At 40.5% G+C, this 26,258-nt stretch overlaps 1 protein-coding gene across 1 annotated transcript in view; it reads right to left on the reverse strand.

Moving 5' to 3' along the window:
* Window positions 1-26,258, reverse strand: part of si:dkey-234i14.2 (uncharacterized) — a 43,303-nt gene that overhangs the window by 1,893 nt on the left and 15,152 nt on the right. Inside the window, exons 3-6 of the mRNA XM_006780028.3 lie at window positions 11,837-11,887; window positions 3,062-3,231; window positions 1,503-1,616; window positions 228-385 (exon numbers count right to left, since the gene is read on the reverse strand). Coding sequence (XP_006780091.1) covers window positions 228-385; window positions 1,503-1,616; window positions 3,062-3,231; window positions 11,837-11,887 — 493 coding nt within the window. The remainder of the gene's footprint in view (window positions 1-227; window positions 386-1,502; window positions 1,617-3,061; window positions 3,232-11,836; window positions 11,888-26,258) is intronic.

The raw sequence follows: 26,258 nt of genomic DNA on the forward strand, positions 1-26,258 counted from the left end.
CTTAAGACTGAAATATGTGGGCTTCTTGCCTGTATGACTTTCAAGTAAAAACAATGTTTTCTAAAAAAAACCCAAAAAACATTTATACAACATTACTCCCCATCCATATTCACAAAATGTAGTCCTAACAGAGACCAAAATAATGTTCCAGACAAAATATTAAACTTTTTTTGGTCATAGCATCAGTATCCCCTTAAACTAGCATATGCTTTATAAACATCATTCACCGTGTGGTGGTCATCGTCAGGCTCTCTCAGGTCAGGGCTCTCCTTGTGAATTCGATGGCGGGAACTAGGAGGGGAGAGGGAGGAAAGGGAGTGCTCTGGGCTGCTGGGTGATGCAGCATATGGTGAGCCAACTGGACTGTCCTCTCTCAGTGGAGACCCTGAAAAAAGAAAGAAAGAAAAAGAATAAACATATGTACACACGACATTCGCAGTTTTATTTGAGATTAATTGCTGTTCGCACAGCGTATTGAAGAAAATTCGTGTTCTCTGATTTTATACTAGATGACAGGCAGAAAAATGAGTGGGAGTGACAAGATGAAGGACAGATGTGATGATAGCGAGAGGGAGATGAGAGATGGCAAGGCTAGACAGTGAGGGACAGGGGAATGAAGCAAAGCTGGAGATAAATTAATATGAAGATGAGAGCTATTTATCAGCCAAGGTCAATCAAAGTAGACAGGAGAGTTTTAACACAGACTTTTGCAGGTGCAAATCCACAGATAGTAAAATGAAGGTTGTCCAGGACTGTTTTTTCAGTCGAATGTTGTGATAATGGCTTCAAGGTTAAAGTACTGTCTTTAGTCAACAACATTTAAGTGTAGCAGTGACTGAGGGGTTGGGAGCTCAGAGGAGGTTGAACTGCATCAAGTGAGAGGGAGTGGTGTAAACTCAGTGTTTCAGTTATGATCAGTTTAATTAAGGCAGAGGCTAAAATAATTTCCTTAAGGAGGACAATAGAGCTTTGTCCTTTATTGCCCGAGACGTTTTTTCGTAGCCAGCTGCAGTGACCTGGAGATGTCCACATGAGGGCAGCAACACCACTTCCTTCTGTGTGTAGCGATCGGCTGCCGTTCACAGTACTTGATTATTTGCGTTTGCAGAAGTCTCATCAGTCAGTTACTTCAACCACGCTGTTTGTTCAGCATGTTCCATAATTTGATCCCAACCATAAATCTATACACTTCACCCCCGACAGCCTATATCTGCCTGGATTCAACTTTTTAAAAAATCCTGACTGGGGGAAAATAATTGATTTGTCAGGTAAAATAAGAGTGGCTCCATCCATGCATTGCATTCCCATCCCCCAGTTTCCCTGCAGTACAGATCCTGAATCGTTTTGATTGGGGTTGTGACTGGAGGAGCTAATCAAGCAGGAATCTGAACGTGGCATATTGCCGGAGTCCTCCTTAAAATGATTCTGATGTGCAAATAGATTATCTATCATTCGATCTCACAGCCACCCGACTCCACTGTCTTTCTGAATGAGTGTCTCACCTTTGTGGTCATTCCTCTGTGTGTCCATCCTGTCAAGACTGTCAAGCAGCCCATCGATCTGTGTCTTTATCAGAGTCAGCTCCTTTTTAATCACCTGCAACTCCTCCATCCCCACTGCAAGGACAGAGAGAGCGAGAAAATGTAAGCGACATTAGGAAATTACACGACCTGGAAACACCTTTGGAAAGAATTCTGAATGTACTTCAGCTAGTGTGAGACCTCTTTGAGGACACTGGAGCAATATACAGTTAGGTCCATAAATATTTAGATGCATATATACATGTAATTTTGTCCCTGTACATCACCACAGTAAATTTTAAATGAATTAAGATGTGATTGAGATGCAGACCATCAGGTTTAATTCAAAGGGTTTGACAAAAGCATTGCAACAACTGTTAAGCCGTTGGAAGAAAATCCATTTCATTTTGATCAATGGGAGTCAAGAACCCATGGACATCATCAAATGCTGCATTTCCTCCCTTGACATGCTCTGTAAGGACTTTATGCAGCCGCTTTCAGTTGCTTATGTTTGGGTCTCTCCATTCAGTTTTATCTTCAGTAACGGAAAAGGATGCTCTGTATTGTTGAAATCAGGTGACTAACCCAGCTATTGAAGAATATCCAATTTCTTTGCCTTTTAAGACTCTTGAGTTCTTTTTGCAGTATGCTTTAGTTCATTTTCCACTTTGACTGTGAGGCTCTGATCAGTTTTACAGTATTTGGCTGAATCTGAGCACCTGCACACTTCAGCATTCTTTGCTACTTCTATCAGCAGTCACATCATCAAAAAGCAATCATGATCCAGTTCCACAGCCATACATGCTGTATGCCATGCCGTAAAGTCGTATTGGACATACATGCAGTATGCTTCAGATCATGAAATGTTCCCTTTCTCCTCTGTACTTTTCTATTCCCATCATTCCGGTACAAGTTAATCATGGTTTATTCTGCCCAAAGAATTTCTGGACTGATGATAAAGACTTTTATTCTGCTTCTGAATCTACTGTTTGGTTCACTTCTATCAACATCTGTTTTGACCTCATACTGAGAGTCCCTGTGAACAACTACCAAATTCAAGTTCAATACTTGGAAACAACTCTATATCTTTCATCTGCTTCTCATGGAAAAACGAGGGAATGGGCCGTGAAACTGCTTGTCAGTCAACTGTCTAATTAACTCTGGGAAAATGGAGGACTAGAAATTTCTGCAATTTCTAAACAATTAATGCAATGATTTTTTTCAACCCCTTGAATTAAAGCTGAAAGTCTGCACTTCAAATAATTGGTTGATTTTAGAGTTTACTGTGGTGGTGTAGAGAGACAAAACTACAAAACTGCCAGTGTAAAATGCATGGTTTCTTTTTTATAAAATATATTTATTAAGCATGTAAGTTTAAATGCATAGAACTTTACTACCATTTTAGGCAAACAATGGGAACCTACATTATCCAACTTGTCTAATTTAAGATGTAAAATAAAGCCATTTATTTTTTAAAAATTTGTTTGTCAGTTTTTTCCACAACAATCAAATCTCAGTGACATCCCATTCATATTGCTCACACTTGGCTGTGGCTGAACTAGTAGAGTGGGCTCTGGAGCTTTTGGAGTGGGTTCTGTCTCGGCTGCGTCTGTGCCCAGAGGAGTAGGAGGAGGAACGGGATCGCTTGGCAAGACTGGGTCCCAGGGGTAGGGGAGAAAAGGAAGCTGGCACACGCTGGTAGTCATACACCCTGTAGATTAGGTAGACACATTTTTAACAAAAAATATTGTTAAATGACTGTTTTCATGCAGCAACTTGTGTTTTTGTGCTACAGCTGTGTCTGTGTGATTTTGTGCTTGTGTCTGAAATGATAACCAGAGGCTGGAAACAATGCATTTTGTCACACATAGGTGAAAATGACTGAAATTAGAAGCTGTATGCAGATTATTGTTCCGCAGATCATTTGAGCTGTTCACAGCCTCTGTACAGAGTACACAGATTTTAGATCTACCGTTTCAGGCAACAGGTGGTGATGACGTTTCATGCTCATGAGGCCACTTTAACTTTCACTCAGATGGCAGATTGATGCAGGGCACACTGCAATGCTCAAAACTGGGACTAGTTTGCTTGTATTTTATTTTGAAATATTCTCTTGCACAGCTGAATGTATATTGTATGTTTTCTAAGTTCTTAAAGTATCAAATTCAAATCAGCATTCATACCTAAACTTAGATGTTATGCTGGAACTACAAAAAAATGTAATCATATTTAAACAAAATGAAAAGAGATGCAAATTAAAGCAGTTGTCCAGCCGTCATAAATAAATATGGGTGGGTCTATTCTATGTTCCTTTGACTTGTATTTTCTATTTATCAAATGCAAGAGAGTGAAACTGTCTCACTCTCACTATTGCCTCCTCCCTGTGGACAGCTCCATGTCTCTATCTGTCACTGAATGTAATTGGTTCTGTCAGGGCCAATCAATAGCTCCCCGGCAGGCTAGTAGTGCTGGTGACAGGGGGTGTATCACTGTCAACCTCTATAGTGGTTACAAAAAATGACACTGTGTGTTTGTGCATGCGTGTTTCAAAAATAGAAATAATGATCTGACTGAAGAATGCAATGGCCTCGACACTCACTGACCCAGTGACCAGGTGAAGCTACAGGATCCAAACCAACCAATCATCACTTGGCAAACCTGTAGAAAGTGTGGTAAGCTAATGTTTTGAATGGTACAGTGCATCCAGAAAGTATTCATACTGCTTCACTTGTTCCATACTTCTACACAATGACATTGTGAAAAATGTTGGCTTGAAATTCCTGCAGATTTGTTGAAAACAAAAAGTAAAAGTTTAGCATTTACATTGGTATTCTTTATTGAAGCACCTATGCTAGCAATTACAGCCTCAAGTCTTTTTGAGAATGATGCTACGAGCTTGGCAAACCTATTTTTGAGCAGTTTCTCCCCTTTTTCTTTGTAGAAACTCTCAAGATCCCTCAGGTTGGATAGGGAACATCCTGCACAGCCTAGGGATTTTCAGTCAGGTTTAAGTCTGGACTATGGCTGGGTCAAGGAAATTCACAGTCGTTGTCCTTTTCGAAGCTGAACCTTTGCTCCAGTCCAGGGTTCATAGCGCTCTGGAGGAGGTTACCATCAAGGATCTCTCTGTACATTGCTCCGTTTATTCTTACAGTTTCTGCTGCCAAAAAACATCCCTAGAATAATATGATGCTGCCACCACCATGCTTCACTGTAGCACGGTGTAGCACTGGTATTGTGTCATGTGCCTTGAAGAACATCATCTCCTCCTCCATCCCAGACACCATTGTGAAGTTTGCTGATGACACAGTGGTGTTGGGCGCCATCTCCAACAACGATGAGGCGGGTTACATTGACGAAATGAAGAATCTGGCATCATGGTGCCAGGATAACCACCTCCAGCTGAACGTTGGCAAGACCAAGGAGCTGGTGGTGGACTTCAGAAAGAGTCAGCACAGAGACTACAAGCCACTATCATCAATGGAGCTCCAGTGGAGAGGGTGCAGTCCTTCAAGTATCTTGGTGTTCACATCTCCTCAGACCTGACATGGTCTGCCCACATTCAGGTCCAGACCAAAAGGCTAGGCAGCGCCCGTATCACCGCTGACAACTGAGGAAGTTCAGGGTGTCGCCAGTGATCCTCGGGACTTTCTATACAGGTGCTGTGGAGAGCATCCTCACACAGAACATCACATCCTGGTTTGGGAACAGCTGTGTTAATGACCAAATAGCTCTTCAGAGAGTGATCTGTACAGCAGAACGCTGCTGCAGGATTGCTCCCCCCCACCCCCTTCAGGACACCTACATCAGGAGATGCTGGACTAGAGCAGCGCAGGTACTGAAGGACCCATCCCATCCTGGCAACAAACTGTTCCAACTTCTGCAATCCGGCAGAAGGTTCTGCACTATCCGGGTAAGGACAGAGAGACTCAAGAGGAGCTTCTATCCCCAAGCCATCCGGGCCCTAAACTGATTGGCCACTCTACAATACAGGTCTGATGGTGGAATGCTACAGAAATGGTTCTCCTTTTTCTCCTCTCTCCACAGAGCAATGTTCAAACTCTGTCAGAGTGTCCATCAGGGTTTTGGTCACCTGCCTCACGAAGGACCTTCCACAATCACTCATACTGGTCGGGGAGCCAAATCTAGGAAGAGCCCTGGTGTTTTAAACTTCTTCCATTTACAGATGACTGGATAACAGGACCTTCAGTGCTGGAGAAATGTTACTGTACCATTCCCCAGATCTGTGACTTGATAAAATCGTGTCTCGAAGGTCTGCAGAGAATTACTTAGACTTACTGGGTTGGTTTGAGGTCTGACATGCACTGTCAACTATGGGACTTTATACATACAAATGTGTGCCTTTCCAAATCATGTCCAGTCAACTGAATTTACCACAATCAAGTTGTAGTAAAATCTGATAGATCATCAGTGAAAACAGGATGTACCTGAGCTCATTTTGAGTGTTATGGCAAATGATGAATACACGCACACGCTGTATGTTTGTTTCTTTTTAAAATAAATTTGCAAGAATTTCAATCACTTTGTTATTAGGTTCCATTTTTTTTCAAATTAGGCATGACGAGACAGGGGAAGCAAAACGAGGGACTGTCAAAAATAAAACAGGAAGTAGCACGCAAACCAAGATTCAAACAAGGACACACAGGATTGACACGAAGATGGGGATAGACAAACATGGAAACACATGACAGACTGGGGGAGACAAAGGAGAAAACACAGGGAGAAGAACATGGAGACAGCACAGAGACAGGGATGAGAGGGAGAGAGAGGCCAAGAGACATGACTGACAGGAGGGGAAGCCAAACAACAAAACAGAAATACCAGACCAAAGAAGCGGGAACATAAACTGATAACCCTAAATTAACTTAAAACTAAACTAGAGATCTCTAATAAGGGATTACCAAACGCTACCATTTGTAGTCACACGAACGAAACAAGAAAACCCGGCCTAATAAAATCCAGAAAAAAGGTTCACTTCTCAAAATCAAAAAATGAATTCAACATGATGCAAAAGGTCACAAAACAGAGAACACTGGCTCAACGATCCGGTACCATGACACTACTATAATAGTGTCAGTGACTTAAAAAAATAACGTGTTAGATATTTCAGGATAAAAGACAGTCTGAAAAAAAATGAAAATATTTCTGCAAAGCCTGCGAGTGAAGTGTTCCTCTGTTGTATATAACAAGCCAACAACAGGAAGAGAAGCTGTCATCTGCAAGGACTTTGATTTTGGATGGCAATTTAGATTACCGATTGAGCCGTTAGGCAGTCAGTCAGACACAGCCTGGCTTCCTGAAGAGTTTTCTATATTGTTTCCTGATCTATCATATTATGTGAAGCCTGTCTACTTGATATAGTGATTTCTGAACAGACTGTGTTCTTAGCACATCCACAATACACACTCAGACACATATGCATCACAATGTCACATAAGTATGAAGTGTATTAGGCCACCGCAAGTGTGTGAGATTAGAGGCTTTGAGCATTGTCCGTGCGGGGAGACACTGAAACCAAAGACTTAAGGGAGTTTAAAGTCTTTTAGAGCTGTGTGCAGGGGCAGATAGACAATGTGTTGTTACACCGGCTTTGAAGTGTCATCTCAAAGAATAGAAGCTCAGACAATGAGAGACGGTAGAGGAGTGAGGATTACAGAAAAGTGTGTGAGTGTGTGTGAGAGTGTTTGTCTCCATGGATTAGACCCCACATGGAAAGTAGCTTTGTCAGCCTGAGCTGTTATCTGTGTTGAAAGACACTTTACTGTTGTGTTTGCTCAAGAGGACAGCGGGCAAAAACAGTCATTTCTCCCTTTCCCACATATTGACGTACACAAACAACAAACACAGATGCAAACGTGCGTGCACGTGTACACACGCATAGCTCCCACTCACTCAAACCCAGAGGAATACACGCACATGCACTCAAACACGCACAGCTGTCAAAAGCGCAAGCCAACAGTGTGCGGAATAATCACGCACTGTGTTAAAAACAAATTGAAAATCAGCAGTGAGTGTTCCCCCCTGAACAAAGACGAAAAAATGTGACGCGAGGAAAACCACATGAAAATATGAAACAATGAAAAAAAAACGACAGGTAACACTCAACTCAGCAATAATACTCAACTAGGTGCGAGAGAAGCTACAGGATGAGGTGTGATTCTCCTGTGCATGTGTGTGTTTCAGCAAGTTGACTGCCTTCTTTTATTCAGATATGCTTAGCGGAGCAATTATTATTATGAAGCCTGAGGGGGAGGCAGGTTGGTCCCAGAGCAGTTTCAGTGCCGCTACCCTAAATGAAGCTCAGCTAACTACACCATCTACCTAAAAGCTGCGCTCACGCTACAAATGCACGCTGTCCAAAAGACAGATTTTGGTGTTTATAAGATGTCACTTAATTTAAGAGTATGGCTGTTGTCAACCTTTTTCAGAAACTAGTATGAAGTGCAAATTTAAAAGAGAAAACTTAAATAAAACCTGTCACATTTCCACAAAAAGAGCTGTCATGTTTGACACTTTTTTCTACAACCAATTTAAAGTGAAGCATTATGGCACCTTTTCAGTCATCTCCCAGTACAAGTTGTTTCTTAAGACCTGATTTTAGTTGAAAGTGAAGGCGTGAGCGAAATCAAATCAGTTATTCATTTTCCTGCTTAATAAGGCCTGGACATTTGAAATCAGCAACTTGAAAGCAGAAACTTGAATAAATAAGAGGAGAAACAAAAAAAATATTTTAATAATGGGCACAAGGGGCCACTAAAAGACTTTTTTGAGTATAAAAAGGATATTAATATTATGCTAAAACTGTCACAGTCACTTCATCTTGGTGACTGTTTTCGAGGAATGGTTTTCATTCCTGTAAAATGGATCTAAAACTTTAAAAAAATGAGCTCAGCAGTTCTGTTAAACTGGTTTTGGCCAAACACTTTACAAAGACACAGCCAGGGGCGATCGTGGCTCAAGAGTTGGGTGTTCGTCTTGTAATCGGAAGGTTGTCGGTTCGAGCCCCAGCTCGGACAGTCTCGGTCGTTGTGTCCTTGGGCAAGACACTTCACCTACCGCCTACTGGTGTTGGCCAGAGGGGCTGATGGCCAATATGGCAGCCTCGCCTCTGTCAGTCTGCCCCAGGGCAGCTGTGGCTACAACTGTAGCTTGCCTTCCCCAGTGTATGAATGTGAGAGTGAATGAATAGTGGAATTGTAAAGCGTTTTGAGGGGTCCCGAAAAGCGCTATATAAATGCAATCCATTATTATTATTATCATTACAACAGAAAAGGAGTTTATAATCTCACTGGGATATTCAAGAAAAGATTAAGATACAATATACAGTACTGAGTAAAAGTAATAAAGCATGTGGCATTTCTTATTACATGTTATTATATTATATTATATTATATTTTTCTGCCTAGGAGAGGGATTTTTTTTGCAGTTTTCAGTGGCCTGAGTATTTTTGTTACTAACAGCCTGTTGCAAAAACACATAATTTGTTTCACTTTCCTCAGGTAAATATATGAAATATTCCAAAGATAACACAGTTTGATGTCATTAAACAGTTTTTTGCAACAAGGTCTAAAGCAGATGAACAGTATCTGGGGTCGTGTTCTTAAGAAATAACAAAAAATCCCGCAAAGACCTCGCACAAGAGAGATGCATCTAGTCCTTCAGTGAATCCATCTACTGTTTGCTGAAGTTTCATCAGAAATGGCCTCAATAGATAGGTTGCTGTCAAGAAGCCATTCATCACTCAATATTCAAATCATTATCAATATGTATGTGAGAAAAGGTCAGTGACTGTCTACAGCCATCTGTTAAACACGGTGGAGGCTTCATCACGGTTTGGGGTTGCATTTCAGTCAGTGGTGTTGGGCAGTGTTGGGGGTATCATCAGATTTTGAAAGAAATGACTGAAAGATTAATAGGCTGTGTTTTGAGTTTTGTTCAAAAAAGAATGACTTCATATAGGGAAAAATATATATCACATAAGCAGGACACCTTAAACTAGCTTTTTAATTAAGCAGCAGAGCAGCAGGCAGAACAAAATCAGGGCTGTATCAAATATACAGTTGAAACCAGATATTTACATACTCTTCAGATAAAAACAGATACACTTTTTTAATTGTAACATCAAATCAGACTAAATGTTTATTTTTTAGGTTGATAAATATAAAACACATATTTGTTAACTTTAAGAGTAAAGAAAGAAACTATCTGTATTTCTTAATTGCAAATGGCACCAAATTGGTGTTTTGGTTGACATCTCTTGATTTTCCCATTTCAAAGAAACAGGCTCTGTGTTTTGCCTTATATGCATCCACAGCTGTGCCACCAATTTACTCACATGGACTTTACTAACCTATCAGAAGCTTCTTCAGTTCAGAATGGAATCCTCTGGAGTTTTCTTATTAATTAACAATAAACTTATTGTGTACGTACTCCTAAATTTGATGAAAGTAATAAAAAATAGACAGCTCTGTCTCTCTTTATTCTGACATTTAACTAATTCAAAAGATATTTCAATATTTATTTAACCAAAACAAAACAAGTTTACTCTAAATTGATGTTGTACAGTAAAAAAATCTTCTTGTGTTTTCATTAAAGTGTATGTAAATATCTGTGAATATACTGCTGTGTATTGAAATTCCTCTTGTTTTGCATAGAAATATACTGAACAACATACAAAGCATAATATATAAAATAACATCTACCAGAGTTTTTTCTTTGAAAGAAGCCCCTTATAAATATCAGTACATTACTGAAACCGATTTATTTAGCCGTGGAGGGTAACAACTGAAAATATGAAATAAACACACATGTAAGCTAGGACTGAAAAAACAGCATTGTTGTTGTTCGGTTTTTCATTTCGCCATTTGTTGATTCATAATCAACGTAATAATTCACGTAATATATGTTAACTGATCAGTTTGACCTCAATCTTTCGTGATACACCTTCATATTTACATTATTTCTACAGTACGAATGATTTGCTTTTGTGGTGGCAGATTTCTTTTCTCATGTATTAATCGCATATTTAATCATATCACATTAGTTATAGTAATATCACTTTCTCACTTTACTATAGTAAGAGCACTCCTGTCACTAGTTTACATGCATGTGGAAAGTTAACACAGTGAGGCCATTGTAATGGGAGACGTTAAACAGATAGTGAGGCTCCTTCTGCTTATCAGGGATGTAAATCCTTAGGTGATGGCTAAGCAGAAAACAAGGCCATAATTCTCTCGGTGAGGGAGGAGGTATAGCTCCCCCCCCCCCCCCCAATGAGAGGGGCCAACATGTAAGAGTTTGAGGAATGTTCTTTGTCTGTGTCTCTGTATATAAGATGTAAGGGCGGTGGCCACAATTCAGAGATGGTCCTAGTGTTTCACTGGGATGCTCTCTCCACATTGCAATGTGTTTATTAAACCCACTTCAAATCAAGCTCACTGGGTGTGTTGCAGAGTATTGTTAACATTTCCATAACACTTTGGTACCTGGTCAAACTTCAGTTCTCCTTTGTCTGCCTGGCTCCATTTCTCCAACTGCGCACTCGCAGGCAGCAGCTCCCCCCGCCCCCTCGCTCAGTCGCTTAGTGTCTGAGCTCGGATCATACCAATATTAGGGGGGATTTACGCACAGTCATAAATTCCCACAGTGTGCACTATGTGCTTCGAATATTGTGTGTAGTTTTTGTTTTATACAGTTGTCAGCCAGGCATCTAACTATGAAAAAATTACACTTCAAAAGACCCCCGGCTTCTGAAAAAACAACCCGGGCTTAAGCCCAGTAAAGCCACCCCCCCCCCCCCCCACCCCCCACCCCCCGCTCCGCCACTGCTTCAAAGCCTGGAGAACTATTCATGAACACTACTTAAAGAAATTAAACTAAAGTTTGACTTAGAGTGTTCAGGCTGTGTTGAAGAATACTGAAACATACAAACATTGCAAATTATGTTTGCATGTTAGAATAAATCACTCTTGATTTAGAATGCACATCAAAACCCACCGTTTTAGTGTCTGTAAATAGTATTGGATGTGTGTGTGTGTGTGTGTGTGTGTGTGTGTGTGTGTGTGTGTGTGTGCGCGCGCGCGCGCGCGCGAGGTTGTGTAGGTTGTGTAGTAAATGGGTACACTGTAAGCAAAGACAGAATGACTGACAGCTGTGTGGGAGACAGCAAAAGGGAGCAGACACTACCAGCGGCTGTCAGGATGACGAATCCACTTTAGCCTCTGCCTTTAGCCGCCTGTGACACACAGACAAGCAGTAAGGTGTATAGGCTGCCATGCATAGCTTTCTGGCAGTACCTGTCATAGTAGTCCTCGTGATAGCTGTCATACTCCAGGTCGAACTCAGATCTGCAGGAGAGGTGGAGAAAAAGTCAGAGGAGAGATGAGGTGAATGGTCAAGAATTTGTCAAAACTACATGATGGGCTTTTACCAAAGCTATCACATTTTTCACATAACTGACAGCATGCTTGGTTGGTGTGTCAGTCTGTAAATGTAAGTCTTAACAGAGTTATACAGTACAAACACTTCATCTGGAAAGAATACAATGTTCATGATCTCCAGCCAGCCAGAAAAAAACCCATCAAATTTGCTCTGCTGCATCATCCAAGGTGGATAATCCATAGAAATTGGATCGTGCTCCAACTGTACCACCCACTGAACACCTCTATGTGTAAGCTTGGTGAGGTAAGCAGTGATGCATATGTGTCAGAATGAGAGAGAGAGAGAGAGGAGAGAGAGAATCAGAGGCAGGTGAGTGATGTGACTGGAGTGAATGGTCCGTACCTGCGGAAAAGAGCAGAGGAAGTGGAGGGGGGGAAAGTGACACTAAGCCACTGCAATTTCACATTCTAGTGTGTCAGACCTCAGCATTCCTCCCTAATCCCTTCACAGAGTCACTAATAATCCCTCCATGTTGCTCATCCTCCCTCTGTCTCATTGTGTCTCTCACTGACTCACTCTGTGTCTGTCTGTCATTTGTTTATTTATTTGTCATGTTTTCTCTCTATTTAAAATGACCTCAGTCTCTCTATTTGTCTCTTAGTCAGCCTTATGGTTCAATTCAATTCAATTCAATTCAAATCAATTCAATTCATTTAGCGCCAAATCACAAAAGTTGAAAGGTAAATGCCCTACAAGAATATTATTAGTATTATTAACTAATTTATTTTATTTTATTTTGCTCTGCAAGATTTATTCCCAATATCACATCTATAAATATAGTCTCTTAGCAACTAATGTCATGGCCGTAGAGTTTTTAATTTTTGACTTCATGATCCATTTTTGTTTGGAGATGAGATTTGTGTTTGATTTCTATTCTTTGTTTCAAAAGAAACAAAGAATAACTCCTGTATATTTAACCAATTATGTAAGACTTGCATTTTAAGTTGTCCTTGCATTGCATTTCTGTGAGTTATGTTTCTCTTTAATATTTACCGTTCTATTCATACAGTTTTCAAGTGTTATTTTTCATGAGTTGTATGGATTCATAATGATCTCCATTTATATTTTATTTTTTTAAACTCCTGTTTTTAGTTAGAGGTAACTTTGAAGTTTGTATTTAGTTAGTTTCGTTTTGTGTTTCCAATCTGTTCCTTTAGTCTTGTCTCTGTGTTTATCTCTTTGAATGTTCTCCTGCCTTCTTCTGTCTTCCGAGTCAAGTTAATCTTGTTTTCCTGCTTATCTGACTCATTTACTTCCTGTTTTATTTTGGTAGTAGTTTGATCTTCTGTATCTTGTCTAATTTTGTTTATCCTGCTTGTCATCTTGATTGTTTTCTTGATTGCTTGATTGAGCTGTGTGTGGGTTTCCACCTCTTTTCTCCATCCTCATTATCTGTTCTATACATTGTTTCAGTCTTCCCTTATCCTTTGTTGTGTCGTCTGTGTAATTGTGTATTCCTTAGATCTGTAAAACCAGAATTCCCAACATTTCATATGTTGTGTTCTTTGGATCTTGGACTTTCAAATTCTCTAAACTAATCAGCATAAAAAGCTCACCTTATGTTCTACACCTGTGTCTTGAATCCTGCCGCTGGTTATGCAATATAAATCTACAATACATGCAGCTGAATATGACTAACTAATTACTAATAACTAATTACTCCACTGTGATGACTACAGTGTGTACGGTAGATCAGAGCCCTTTTGCTAAAAATAACATGCTGTTGCAGCCAAAACCTACACTGTATGAAAACCAAGGCTGTGATGCTGCTAGCCACAAACCCAAAACAATGAGCTGAGAGAGAATAAACCAAGTGTAAAAAGTTCTTTAGAGCTTAGCTCATTTATATTTCCGCATGGGTTTGACACCAAGATGGGTTTCTCTTATGTACCAGAAGTTTTGTGGTCCATTGTTAATATAAGAATACTCTTTATTGAAATGGGTGCAAGAAAACGTGGTGCATATGAAGATGGGGTATGAAATTGTATTAATTCATTCATTTTTGTTGTTGACTTGTGCCATTTATGTATACCTTCGATTCGTATATTACATTTTTTCAGGAGACGTCACCAAAACCAAAGTCCCTGCCATCTGCCTATCTGTCGCTCACGGGCGGCTGTGGTTCTCTTGTTATGCAGCTAATCTCAAAGAGGAGGTGTTTTTGTGTGTAAGGAGAAACATCAGGGGACTAAAATGAGTGCCACACAGTCAGAATTACATACAAAGCAAGACAAACATAATAACGTCTCAGCCTTAGTACTGTGTGTTTGTGTTGATCTGAAGTGTAGGCTTATTTTGGAGTGAACCATAATCACATCTCCTCCAGTATCGCTTTCACGGACTCTTTTCTGTCTCATACCAGCTGGTTTTCTGAGCTCAGGAGACAGGAAACCACAAAATAATTCATAACATGTACTCCTGTCTGAGCTGTACACTTGCCAAAAATGCAAAGCGCAATTTCAATCCAATTTAAAGATGGCCTTCTGTTAGCCTATTTGATATGAACAAGGTCTACAAGTTGTTTTAGTTCATTTTCCTAGGTAATGTGTAATTCTCTGACATTTGAAGGTATAAAATTAAGAAAGCAATTCTAGTGAATTTGCCTTTTATCCTTGTAGCAGTTAAGGACACACTGAGGACAGAGGAGGACAAAGGGAAGCAGCAACTCCACAGCTTCTTACCCGAACAGGGCTTTCTGTTCTCCAAGTGAATTCAACTAGATGAGAGAAAATAACAGCTATTCACCATAATCCCCACTGAGGGGGAACTAAGCTGCTTCACGTTCTGTTCGTTTCTTTTGCTGTGAGATTCTCTGGTTTACCTTTGGCTGTTTGAAAGGCTTTATGGCAAGTATTTCTTAAATCATGTAAATTGCAAATATTGAAGGCCTAATTCAAAATGATTTCTTTGTTTTTGTTGATTAAAGCTTTTATAGTGTTTCATTTCCACTTGGTCACTTTATTTTGATCAATAAAAATTATTCTTTTGTTGGGTGTTAGCTTGAATTACTGCTATTGTATATACAAAATTCACAGTAACAACCTTACAATGTAAACAGTACGAGTCATACAGAGTGATTAGCTGTCACCTAACCCATAAATGTTGGATAACAAACTCTTTATTTTTCTTGTAATAGTGTTTGGCCCATTAAAATCTCACCATACTGCAGTAATGATACACCTAGGTATTTTTTATGTGATTTAGCGAAGATGAATCTGTGACAGGTAAGCATAGCCCATTTAACCTGTAATTACATGCAAAGTGATCAGCCAAGCGCCTCTGCCAGGAGAGAGAGAGGCAGATGGACAGCAGGGTCACTAAAGGCTAATTAATTCCTTTTCATAATTTCTCAAGTGCCAAAGCAATCCATTAGACATGGCTGGCTATAAATCATTTTAGCCTCAACAAGCCTGCCTGGCTGTACGCACGCGTGCGTGTACGTGTGTGCGCGCGTGTGTGAATGTGGAGATCAGGCATCTGTAATCTGTTTCTGTAAACAAAGCATCCCAGGGATTTCCGCCAACATAAACTCCCACCAAAGGCAAAACACCATCACAACTTAACAGATTCAATGGAAATTGTATGTGAGTATATTTTTGTGTATATTGTTTGTGTGTACTGTGTTTAATTACTAGTTATGTAGTTCAATTAATTTAGAACCAAATTAGGCAATTTTTACATTTTACTGACAATCAGTTCTTGACAGTGGTGAGTGACAGTGACAGTGAAAAGAAAAACTACAACAACTTTGTCTAAGCCTTAAAAATAAGTCAAACTTCTATTTTACATGAAATTTTATGCTTCGTATTAACAGTTTTGATCACGATCTAGGTGTTAAAACATGTCTATATGTTTAGAATGAATAAAAAATGCATATTTGAATGTTTACGTTTCATTTTACTTCAAACTAATGTGTTTTCCATTTTGTTTATTTAATACAGTTTAATCCCCCCCCCCCCCTCCCTAAAAAAAGCCTTTGTACTTACTTGCATGTATACTAATTAATTAATGACTGCACTGGATTCCCCCCTTAGAACCTCCTTAATTTTCCATGACGCAGATTCAGGAGACATCTCTCATATTGACATCATTTAGTTGCTGCAGATTTGTGGATAACACTTTCATGGTGTAAAGCTCCTGTTTCACCACATGCTAAAGGCTCTCTGTTGGAGAGAGATCTGGTGACTGTGGAGGCCATTTTACTACAGTGAATGCATTCTCATGCTCAAGAAACAAGACAAAATGAGCTTTGAGACACGGTGCCACGTTCTGGTGATTAGCAATTTGCAATCATAAAGGGCTGGACATGTTCAGCAACAATACTCAGGTAGACTGTGGGATTTAAATGATGCTCAGCTGGTACTAAGGGGCTCAAACACCCCCAACACAATTACATGACCACCATTAGTGAGAGTTGTTGATACAAGGGTGGATGAATCAAAGCTTTTAAAGTCATGAAGACTCATTAAATCAGACAACATTTTTCAAGTTTTGATGCAACTTTGTTACTAAAGCCTCAGTTTTCTGTTCTTAGTGGACAGAAGCATCATCCCACGTGGTCCTCTATTGTTCTGGCCGACCTGCTAAAATAGTTAGTATTGACTTCATCGTACGCTTTTCTCCCTGTAGAAATCATTATCAGAGTAACTCTGGCCATTTATTCTGGACCAGTCTGGTTATTCAAGATCATTAGTCTTTGAAATACTCAAACCATCCTGTCTTTTCCATTTACAAACTTCTTACTTGTAATCTTTATTAGTATGTGATGGAGAAATAAGACATCCTGATTAGAGATGCACAAACTGACCAGCCAGGGACTGGAATTGGTTGATTCCAACATTTTGACCTTAGATCGGTCAATCAGCCTCGTGCATGTCTGACTAGAAGCAAGTCCATTTTATCACACACACATCACACACACAGTGGCACAGGCAAACAGTCACACTCATACTGACACACTAACATGTTGTTAGTGTTATTGACAGTTGCTCTTCACTGTCAATGACGACACAAAGTTCTCCAAAGCAAACCACAGGAGGAGCACCACAAAAATGTCCATAGCAACAAACCTTTATCACATTTAAATCATTACCCAGCTGAACATGGACAGTGAAAAAAGACACAACTTGGCTAAATGTAATATCAGAATCAGAATCAGCCATAAGCCAGCAGCCATCGTAAGAGCCTCAGTATGAGCAAAGGTCAAGTTATTAAATTTTACTAGAAAATTATGTACACAACTTTTGTTTTGTTATATAAATCTACTGCATCATCTTTTGTTTGGTATAGTAAAATATGTCAGGTAAAGGTGGGTGTACAGCAACTCAGTTTCAGTTAACTGTTTCTACCTCTTTATTTTTACTTGTTTCAGTGAGAGATCAAGCAACTTACTGCAGTTTGAAAGAAAATGTCAAGTATAATTGTTCATTTTGCCATGAAAACAATATTTTGTATTGAAGAAAAGATGACTTTCCTTGCATGTGTTCAGTTATAGTTAGAAAGAAAACTGGAATCAATTTAGGAAAAGAAAAGAAACCTCTAATTCTGGTGTGTCAAAAAGTTTAAATAAAGATGAAAAAACTTCTTTCAAGTGAGGATTTAAATGAATGGAAGACTAGAAACTTTTTTATCAGCCTGTCTCTGATGCTTGTAGGTGTCATTTCCCCCTAATGGCTCAGCACTGACTCCCAGAGCTCCATATCATTTCTGATGGAAAGGCAAAGGTCAGCGAGGTTATTATTGTACACTGGGTATGTCAATGTGTAGGGCAGTGAAACATGACAAAAACGTAGCTCAAGAAACCCGAGGACAGACTGCTAAACTATAGAGTGGTAAACATCCCAGACAAGCTCACGTTAATGTAAATAACAATTCTTAAGAATACATTTTTGCAGTGTAATTGCAATTTTTTGTTAGTACCAGGAGTCCAGTTAACATTACAATTACAAAACATGTAGAATATGGAAAAACCAAGTCTTATTTATTTGTCTTGTTGACATTTTGCATAATAAGAATTGCTAGTTCAGTAGTCACCATGCCCCCGTACTCAGTTACAGTGAAAAATATGGAAAACAAAACACAGCTGAATAATCAAGAGGGAACACATTGCACAGCCCACACCAACTAAGGGAGACTGGAAACAGCAAGCAGTGAAGAAGAAATGAGATTACTCTGTGTAAAAACTATCACATAGGAGTTTTCATTATGCCCTGCCACAAAAAAAAGTGTGTGTGTGTGTGTGTGTGTGGGGGGGGGGGGGGGGGGGGGGGGGACTACAATCATGCTCATGGACTGACAATGAGAGGAGACACAAAGAGAGAAAGAAAAGAAAGAGAAACCATGATATATTAAGGGTGAGCGTGATGAAGATAAGAGCAGAGAAGCTTTGACGGGGGAGGAGGGGAAGATGAAGGGAGGGCTGGCAGCTTGTTCACCCTATCAGGCACTCTCTAAGGATGGACTCTGAGCTAATCTACTCCCTCTTTCGCTTTCATTTAATCACTGTCACTTGTATTCTCTCCATTCCACTCACATTTTTAATTTATTTCCCTAAGTCCTTTTTATTTTGTAAAATGCATCTAAGATACTTCAAATCTAATGGCTTGCTTTCAACATACTGAGCCACATCTACTTATACTGTATATATACATGATCTATAGAGCAATTTTATTTGATTTCTGATGGATTTATATAATGTGGTCAGTTTAAGCCTGTGCAGAGATGACAATCATTACCAACTGTTCTGCATAAACTACAAACATGTGCCGGTTTGATAGATGCAGCATGCACAGTTAATTATGCTTCAAACTGTTATCAGTGTTGTGGCTTTTGCACTTGGGAAAAAAATGAATAACTGCCAAGAAAATTGCTATTGGTGCATCTCTATAAAATAGCACTCAAGCTCTTTTTATTACTGAGCAAAGTTGTTGTCACATTTGCTGAAAGTAGTTTGGCAGTGTCTTGATGAAATAGACAAGGCAGTTACAAAACCTGCATATAGCGTCAGCATTAATTAAAGTACAACTGCATGGTTCCTCTCCTTGTTAGCCTGGGGTATATCATTTAAAAATTATTTGGAATTTTGCGTTGTCAGACTGCAGGACAGTTTTTGCCTCATCTATCACCTTTGTAAGCACATCTTTCTTAAATGTGCTTGAGACTAGAATTAATGCCTTGCTGCCTGATGGCCTCACACAGCCATTAAATACTAGTTTTTGTTTTGTATTCTAACATTTTACTAAGCATACATTTCCAGAGAACCTATTTCAACATGCAGCAATCACACACCTTGCTAGCTCAATCAATGACATGCATTCGACAGTAGCTAATCAATAGCACATCACTGTGCAATCTACTTATGGACATCCCTTACTGCTTGGCCCACTGGTCTGCATTACTTGAATATACTGCCCATACTCCAGGATGGTGTTATACAGCTACAACCCAATGGTAACTCATTGAGCTCATAAATTTTTATCAGGCTTTCTGATCTTGCGGTCGCACTTTTCTCCTCTCCTCCTCTCCCTTAGCTTCCCTGCATAGCCTCTTATGTCCTTGTCTAGTCTCGTGTTTTTTGTATTACTTTTCCCTGGAACACTCTCTTACAGTCTGTTCTCTAAAACCTAAAAGAGGAATTATGGATTTGATCAACTGGTCCCTAAATGCAATTGACAACCCTTTCTCAACGAGAAGTCTGGGCTTGGGTGAGCTTGAGTGCTGAAGATATCTACCTATTCGGAACCATGGTAACAGGGTTCTCGCTGATCGGAGCTGGCTTGGCCCTGGCTTATCAAAGAATTAAGAAAGCGGAACCGGCTGTCCAAACCCCCACGAGGCTGCCCGCTGGGATTGAAACGATGGGAAGAGACGTGAGTTTCTCAAAATGGGCTCATTGAGTGCAGCACGGATAAGACCTTGGAGAGGCTTACAGCTGCAGTGAATACTCAGAATAAGATCTCTGAGTGCAGATTGGATTACATCTTGGAAGGGCTCGCTCGGAATAACATCTCTGAGCGCAATTTGGATTACATCTCGGGGAGGCTCACTGTGGTCGTGAGTTCTCAGAATCGGCTCTTTGAGCACAAGAATGACAACATCACAGAGCGCAAGTTTGATAACATCATGGAGAAGCTCGCGGCTCTCCAACGGGAGATTGAGAGACCAGTGTTGGACTGTTAGAACTGCTTTGAAATTCATATGAGCTGTTCGCACTAAAGTAAAAAGCACCATCACTTCATGCGGATACCCTTTCGGCGCCAGCTGCGGTCGCAAGCCTGGAGCCGAACAAAAACACCCTGATAACGACTGTGTTTAGACTGTTCCTTCCCATTCCATGCAAGGCCACCTGGGTTGGCTGGAAGACTGTTTACTTAGCCTAGCAGGGCGAAGGACACTGTCTCAGCTGAACTCTGGACACGCGCACACATATACACTGATATGCACACACTCATCCCCCCTCCCTTTCCAAACGCCTTCGATGCTTGTTCCCTCCTGGGAGCACGGTGGGTCTGAGCCCGCGCTGGAATGGTAGCGCTGGGCAGGATGGCTGCTGTGTTTGCTTCGGATTACTCCTCACCCCCCACCCGACCCTGTGGCTTGTCACGTGTTCCATAATGTTGTGCTGTGGACATTTATGTGCTTTTTTGTGCAGAGGAGTTTTTTGTTTCTTGTTCTCATGCTGTCCTCCCAGGAGCCCAGCATGAGTAGAGGTCTCTTTTTTTCCTCTTGTACTTTCCCATTGTAGTGTATATTGGGTGTTTTTTTTCTGTAACGCTATTGATCTCCGACCTGTATCCCCATGTGATGTCTGTGTTGTGTGTAAGGTCGGGGGGGGCCTATTTCACTGCAGGGCAACCTGCATGTGGCGAATAAAGCCTTGATTGATTGATTGATTGATTGATTGATTGATTGATTGATTGATTGATTGCATGCATCAAGGTTAAATTATGGCCTGAGTGTATTTCATTCAGTCTTAGAAGTACAGGTAAACAGGCAAGGGTTATGTGTCAGATTGCACTCATCCTTCTTGCCCTTCTTTTTAATAGCCCTGTAAGGTTAGCAGTTCCTTAGGTTTGATTGGCAGTATCACCATCAAAAGGAGGTGCAGAAGAGTAGTAAATTAATAGATAGGAGCTGGGGAGTGCTACTGCATCAATAAGGCATTGGAAAGGAAGCAGGAGCAGAGGTGGAGCATAACAGGCAGTTCATATAGACGGCTGGCACGCATCACTGAAGAGGAGACTCAATGAAGAGTGTCGTACAGGAGAAAGGTGCTTTCCCTATTTGGTCTTCCAGCCCAAATGTCCATCAGAAGTAATCTCTTATGTCCTCTTATAAGAGTGATCATCAGCAGTAAATTAACACTCACATCACAGAACGGAGCAATGCCACCATTCCAGAGCACTTAAACCAGAGTGGATAGAATGAAGGATACAGAGACAGTGAGAAAGGGTGAGTGGAGCATTTGTTAAAGACAGGAGGATGCGGACATTGGGCAGAATGAGTCAGATTCTCCCACAGCTGTCAGGGTGTGGACATTCCTGGCTGGGCTTATAGGATCAGCCATGGCAGGGGTAGGGCCTGGTATGGTTATTGTTTGATCGGTCATCCAGCTACAGAATATGAGCTGGAAGTTATTCTCATCCATTTTGGGACTTTAGACATATTACCAGTGAACAGCGATGGAAAGCTGACAATCAGATTCTTACATTTTGTGTTTTCCCACAAAGGAAAATGCATATATACATACACAACTGCAGATAGGCTTTGATGGCACAGTTGAAGAGACTGAAATTAAAATATCTGAAAGCTATAAAACACTAAAGAGCGGATACAGTAGACTGGAACAAGAGAACTAGCAGGACTGTGAATATGCCTAAACAAAAAACAAAAAACATAATCTGCCTTTTAAATCAGATGGTTTTACAGTGCAGGTGTTTATTGTGATTAGATGCCCAAACAGCTTTTATACTAATTGCTCATTTAGCATTCAGTAGTAGGACAGCACATGAATAAATAATACTGTACATGTTTTGTTCTTCCAGACAAAACACTTCATATTCATATTCACTCTGATCAGGTGCTAGATTTGGCTGGCCTCTGTTTGACACAGAAATACAAAACAAGTTTAAGAACAAAAGATCAGAGACAAAAGCTTCATTTTTTTAAATGAGGAGAAGACATGCAGCGTACCCTGTGACTGGGTGAATTCTACAGTGGCTGTAGCGCAAGCGCGTATGCACCTTATGTGGGTTTAGGTATGTATGCACTTCATAAATATGTGCATATGCAGATAAATGTGGCTTTAGTTCCACGTGTATGAGAGCCAGAAACAGTCTCTCCTCAGCAGTGTCGGCAGCGTGGCCTGATCCTCCTGGAGGCAGGGTGTTGGGAGAGGGATAAGTCCAATTCTTCTGCATGACTTAAGACCATCTGCACACAGCTCGACATACAACAAAATAAGAGAATGAAGCTTCTTCTTTAAAAAAATAACAACAACAAAAAATAACTCTGTAAGAAGCTTTTGGATAACGGCTCATAAAGGAGTGTGAAGGAAATGGGGACAGGTCCTTTTTAACATGTCATCTGACTGGAAGTAATGTGGTGCATGTACCTCTTTGAAGACTTATATGTGTGGCTTCTCTCCAGGAGGGCCAACTGCTTTAGTATGGTGTTATTTATCAAAAGCTCAGGGTCTCACTGGGAGCAGTAATTGGAAATTTCAGAGATCAGGCTATTTAGTGCTAATTAGCAGCATTACACGGAAAGGTGACAAGTGACATGCACGGCACCCCTCCAATCCAGCCATTACCCACACGGGTGAAAGGAACAGAAATATCAAGACACTTCCACTAACAAGGTCCTCCATCAGAACCGACTTAAAGTGCTAACTTAAAAGGTTAACCAAAGCTGCCTGGAGTAATTAATCCTTCCAGCCCTTTCAACTCTGTCAAGCCCCTGCATCGTTTCCATGTTCTGAACTATGCTGCTGTCCTGATATTACTGAAGAATTAAAAGCTAAAAGTCAGTTTGGCTCAACTGCATAAAGGGCAAAGCAGCATGGTTACACCAAGCTAAAATTAACATCTTTGCTGTCTATCAAAAGAAAAGCAATAAAGACAAGGCGCTGTCATAAAAATGCAACAAAAATACAACGGCTTTCAGCGTGTGTGAGCAGCTGTGTCTAGTCAGACTTTTCTCATTTAGCCATGGAGAAAACGCAGTCAGCTTCCACATCACCTAGCAAGAGAGGACATGAACATTTAGAGGATATCTAGGGCAAACAATAAGCTGCCATTCAGAAAGCCCCTCACGAGAGCCATCTGTGGTTTTAACTGTGATCGACAGGACTGACATTTGCTGAGTCAACTTCAGACTGCAGTCCACGAACCTCACTGGACAAAATTTTATCCTCAGCTAACATGAGCAGTGCTCTGTCAACAACCTCCCTGTATCTGTCTGACTCTTGCTAACACAAAAACTAAAAGCGGCAGATGAATCAAGTGGCACATGTGTCTAAAAGGAGGGAGACAAGTGTGATACTTCAAGACTTTGTGTTTGCACAGCTCAGAGACAAACTACGCAGTATGGTGCTGTGGAAGCCAAGTCGTTAGCAGAATTTTAAGGAAATCTAAGAGTAATGCAGCAGAACTAAATGGTCAAACAGATGCTGTTGAAAGTTTTTAACTAATGCACAACTAACGATTACTGCACGCTGTGTGATTTATGTGGCTTTGCATTTGTGAAAAACAATTACACATAAATTTAAAAAAATAAGGGAAATAACAAATTTATGTGACATAAGAGATTTTCTATAGCATTTTCTTTCATGTTAGCTTTCCCTTTAATATCTATTTTTGCAGTCAGTCATTGCAGAAAATGTTGCAAAATAATGAACAGGACTGACTTATGGAAGAAATGGATTTGCCTTCCAATTTATTTTCTGTACTGTGCAGTCATAAAGTAATTTTAATAGCATATTGTTATTATGATGCAAATTAACATATGCACAGTCAAGAATTTTTAAACAGGGTATTCCAATAAATTTTAATATACTCAGACAGAACACAAGGTAAATTTTAAAGGTGAAAATTCACGTGAAGTCTGTTCAGAAACGTGTGGTAGCCCACTGGTCTCAAAAATCCCAAAGAAGTGCCAAAAACTAGAGTTCATCAAATGGCTATTTTTTTAAAAACATTTTTCATTTCTGTAACTAATCCCCCCCCCCCCCCCCCCCCCCCACACACACACCCCATAACAAAAAGGCTTCAGAGGTCCAAATCAATAAACCACAAAGTGAAATCATGATAACTATGCCCATTTCTCATATACAGTCTATGATCTAGTCTTTTGAATCTTGCACCTGGAGCTTATGGTGAGTCTAACACATGTAGAAATTTGTCTGTACTGTTATACTTAATACATACATGGCACACAGTGTGGTACTTTTGAGTTTTAGTGTTTCATCTGTCTACAGATAACCATGATGTTAGGTGCGTGTTATGAATAAAGGAATGTATTTAGTTGACGAATGACCCTTTTAAACTCTTTTGATGAAAACATCGATGTGGGGGAAGGTGTACGAGACTGACATTTGAGGGACTTTCATCTGCAGGTGAGATTGCAAGAATAAATGGAGTGTAAAGTTGAAAGGAGGAAACTTTGAAGTGTGTGCATGTGCATGAATTTGTTCCTCATGGGGCCCCAAGGTAAAAAAAAAAAGGGTTTTGTCTGTTTTTGGTTCTCATGAAAAAAGGATGTTATTTAGGAATTTTGGCAAAGGACAGGAAGCAACAAGATATCCACTTAAAGATGCGATTGAGCTGGCTTTTCGGTTTCCACCTCTTACGGCATTTTACAGACTGAAAATAAATTATTTTGTGCAAAATCCTGCAACAAACTGACAAACAGTTTCGTATGCATTACGTACATTTCCATTGTTGTTCATCTGCAATCACGAGGGTCAGTGGGGTTACTAAAATACCGTAGTGCTCTTTGTACAAACTCACACTTGTTTATATATTCACACACACTCACTATTCACCTCCTCTGTTCACCCCGCTAACCCCCATTACCTCTCTGTGCTGACAGTGAGCTTTTCAGGTCCAGGCGACAGAAAAGGGGCTCCTGCCTCCCAAACGCTGACATGCTCAAACACACCCCTCCCATCATCACCCTTTCCACTGTACTCCCTGAGCCACTCATTGTTTGTATTGCTCACCTTTCCCTATCTGTGTGCCATTCTGCAGCTCTCATCAGAATAAACCTTGAGTAAGTTTTCTGTGTCTTCTGGTCCCTGGTAGCTACAGTCCTGCAATCCAAGAAGTAATTGGAAGTGAGACACAGCAATACAAGGGCTGTGAAATGTACACTGATCAGTCATAACATTTAAAATACTGACACTTATGTTCTCATACAACGTAATATTCTGCTTATATCTTGGATTTTGTTGTTTATGTCGATGGTACCCTGGCATGTACCACCTAACTAGCAATCTTTATAGATAAAGGATCCCCACCCAGTCGGTACACCACACTCTGACAGCAGCAGCCTCCCACATCCTGCCCCACCACAAAAAACTGCTCAGGAATGGGTCGATACTACCAAGAGCCCAAGCACTGACCCAGGGCCCGAAATGAAGGAATATCTGCAGGATGTGCAGAAGCCCACATGAGGGTTAATGAGCGGGACCTACAAAATATTAGGCAAATGGTTTTAATATTAATGTTGACATGTGGATATTGGTCACCGGACACGCACAGTTGAGTATAAAAACATTATTCTGTGCTCTTAAGAAGCTGGACATGCTCCTGTGCTCCTGGACTGGATTTTCTAAGTGTTCCCAGTGATATTGACGAAAGTCACCTTTGAACAATTGTTTATATCGTTTTACTTTTTTACCAAGCCTGGAGAGGCAGCTTGCTCCCCTAAGCTGACTGACCGTCTAAATGCAATCCAGTATTGATCGTCCTTCCTCGGGCCATTCACACAGCCTTGCTGAGGACACATTAAATGTGTTATAAGTCATTAAGAGCTCCAGGTCTCAAATCTCACATGTCTAGGTTAAAATATATTGACACAGTGTGCGCTGACAAACTTTGTATTTTGTGAGGCAGCCTGTAGGTGTGTGTGCTGACACCTGGATCGCACGTGTGTGAGAGCTTGTGTGATTGTGATGGTATATAAGCCCGTGTGAATGCACAGTATACCCTTTCTGTACTGTGCTGAACATTGGGGAGCATGTGTCAGTGTATGGGTGTGTTGGGTACATGCAGAGAC

Source organism: Neolamprologus brichardi, chromosome 1 (assembly GCF_056152115.1).
Source record: "Neolamprologus brichardi isolate AB-2024 chromosome 1, ASM5615211v1, whole genome shotgun sequence".
In the NCBI taxonomy this organism is placed as follows: Eukaryota; Metazoa; Chordata; class Actinopteri; order Cichliformes; family Cichlidae; genus Neolamprologus; species Neolamprologus brichardi.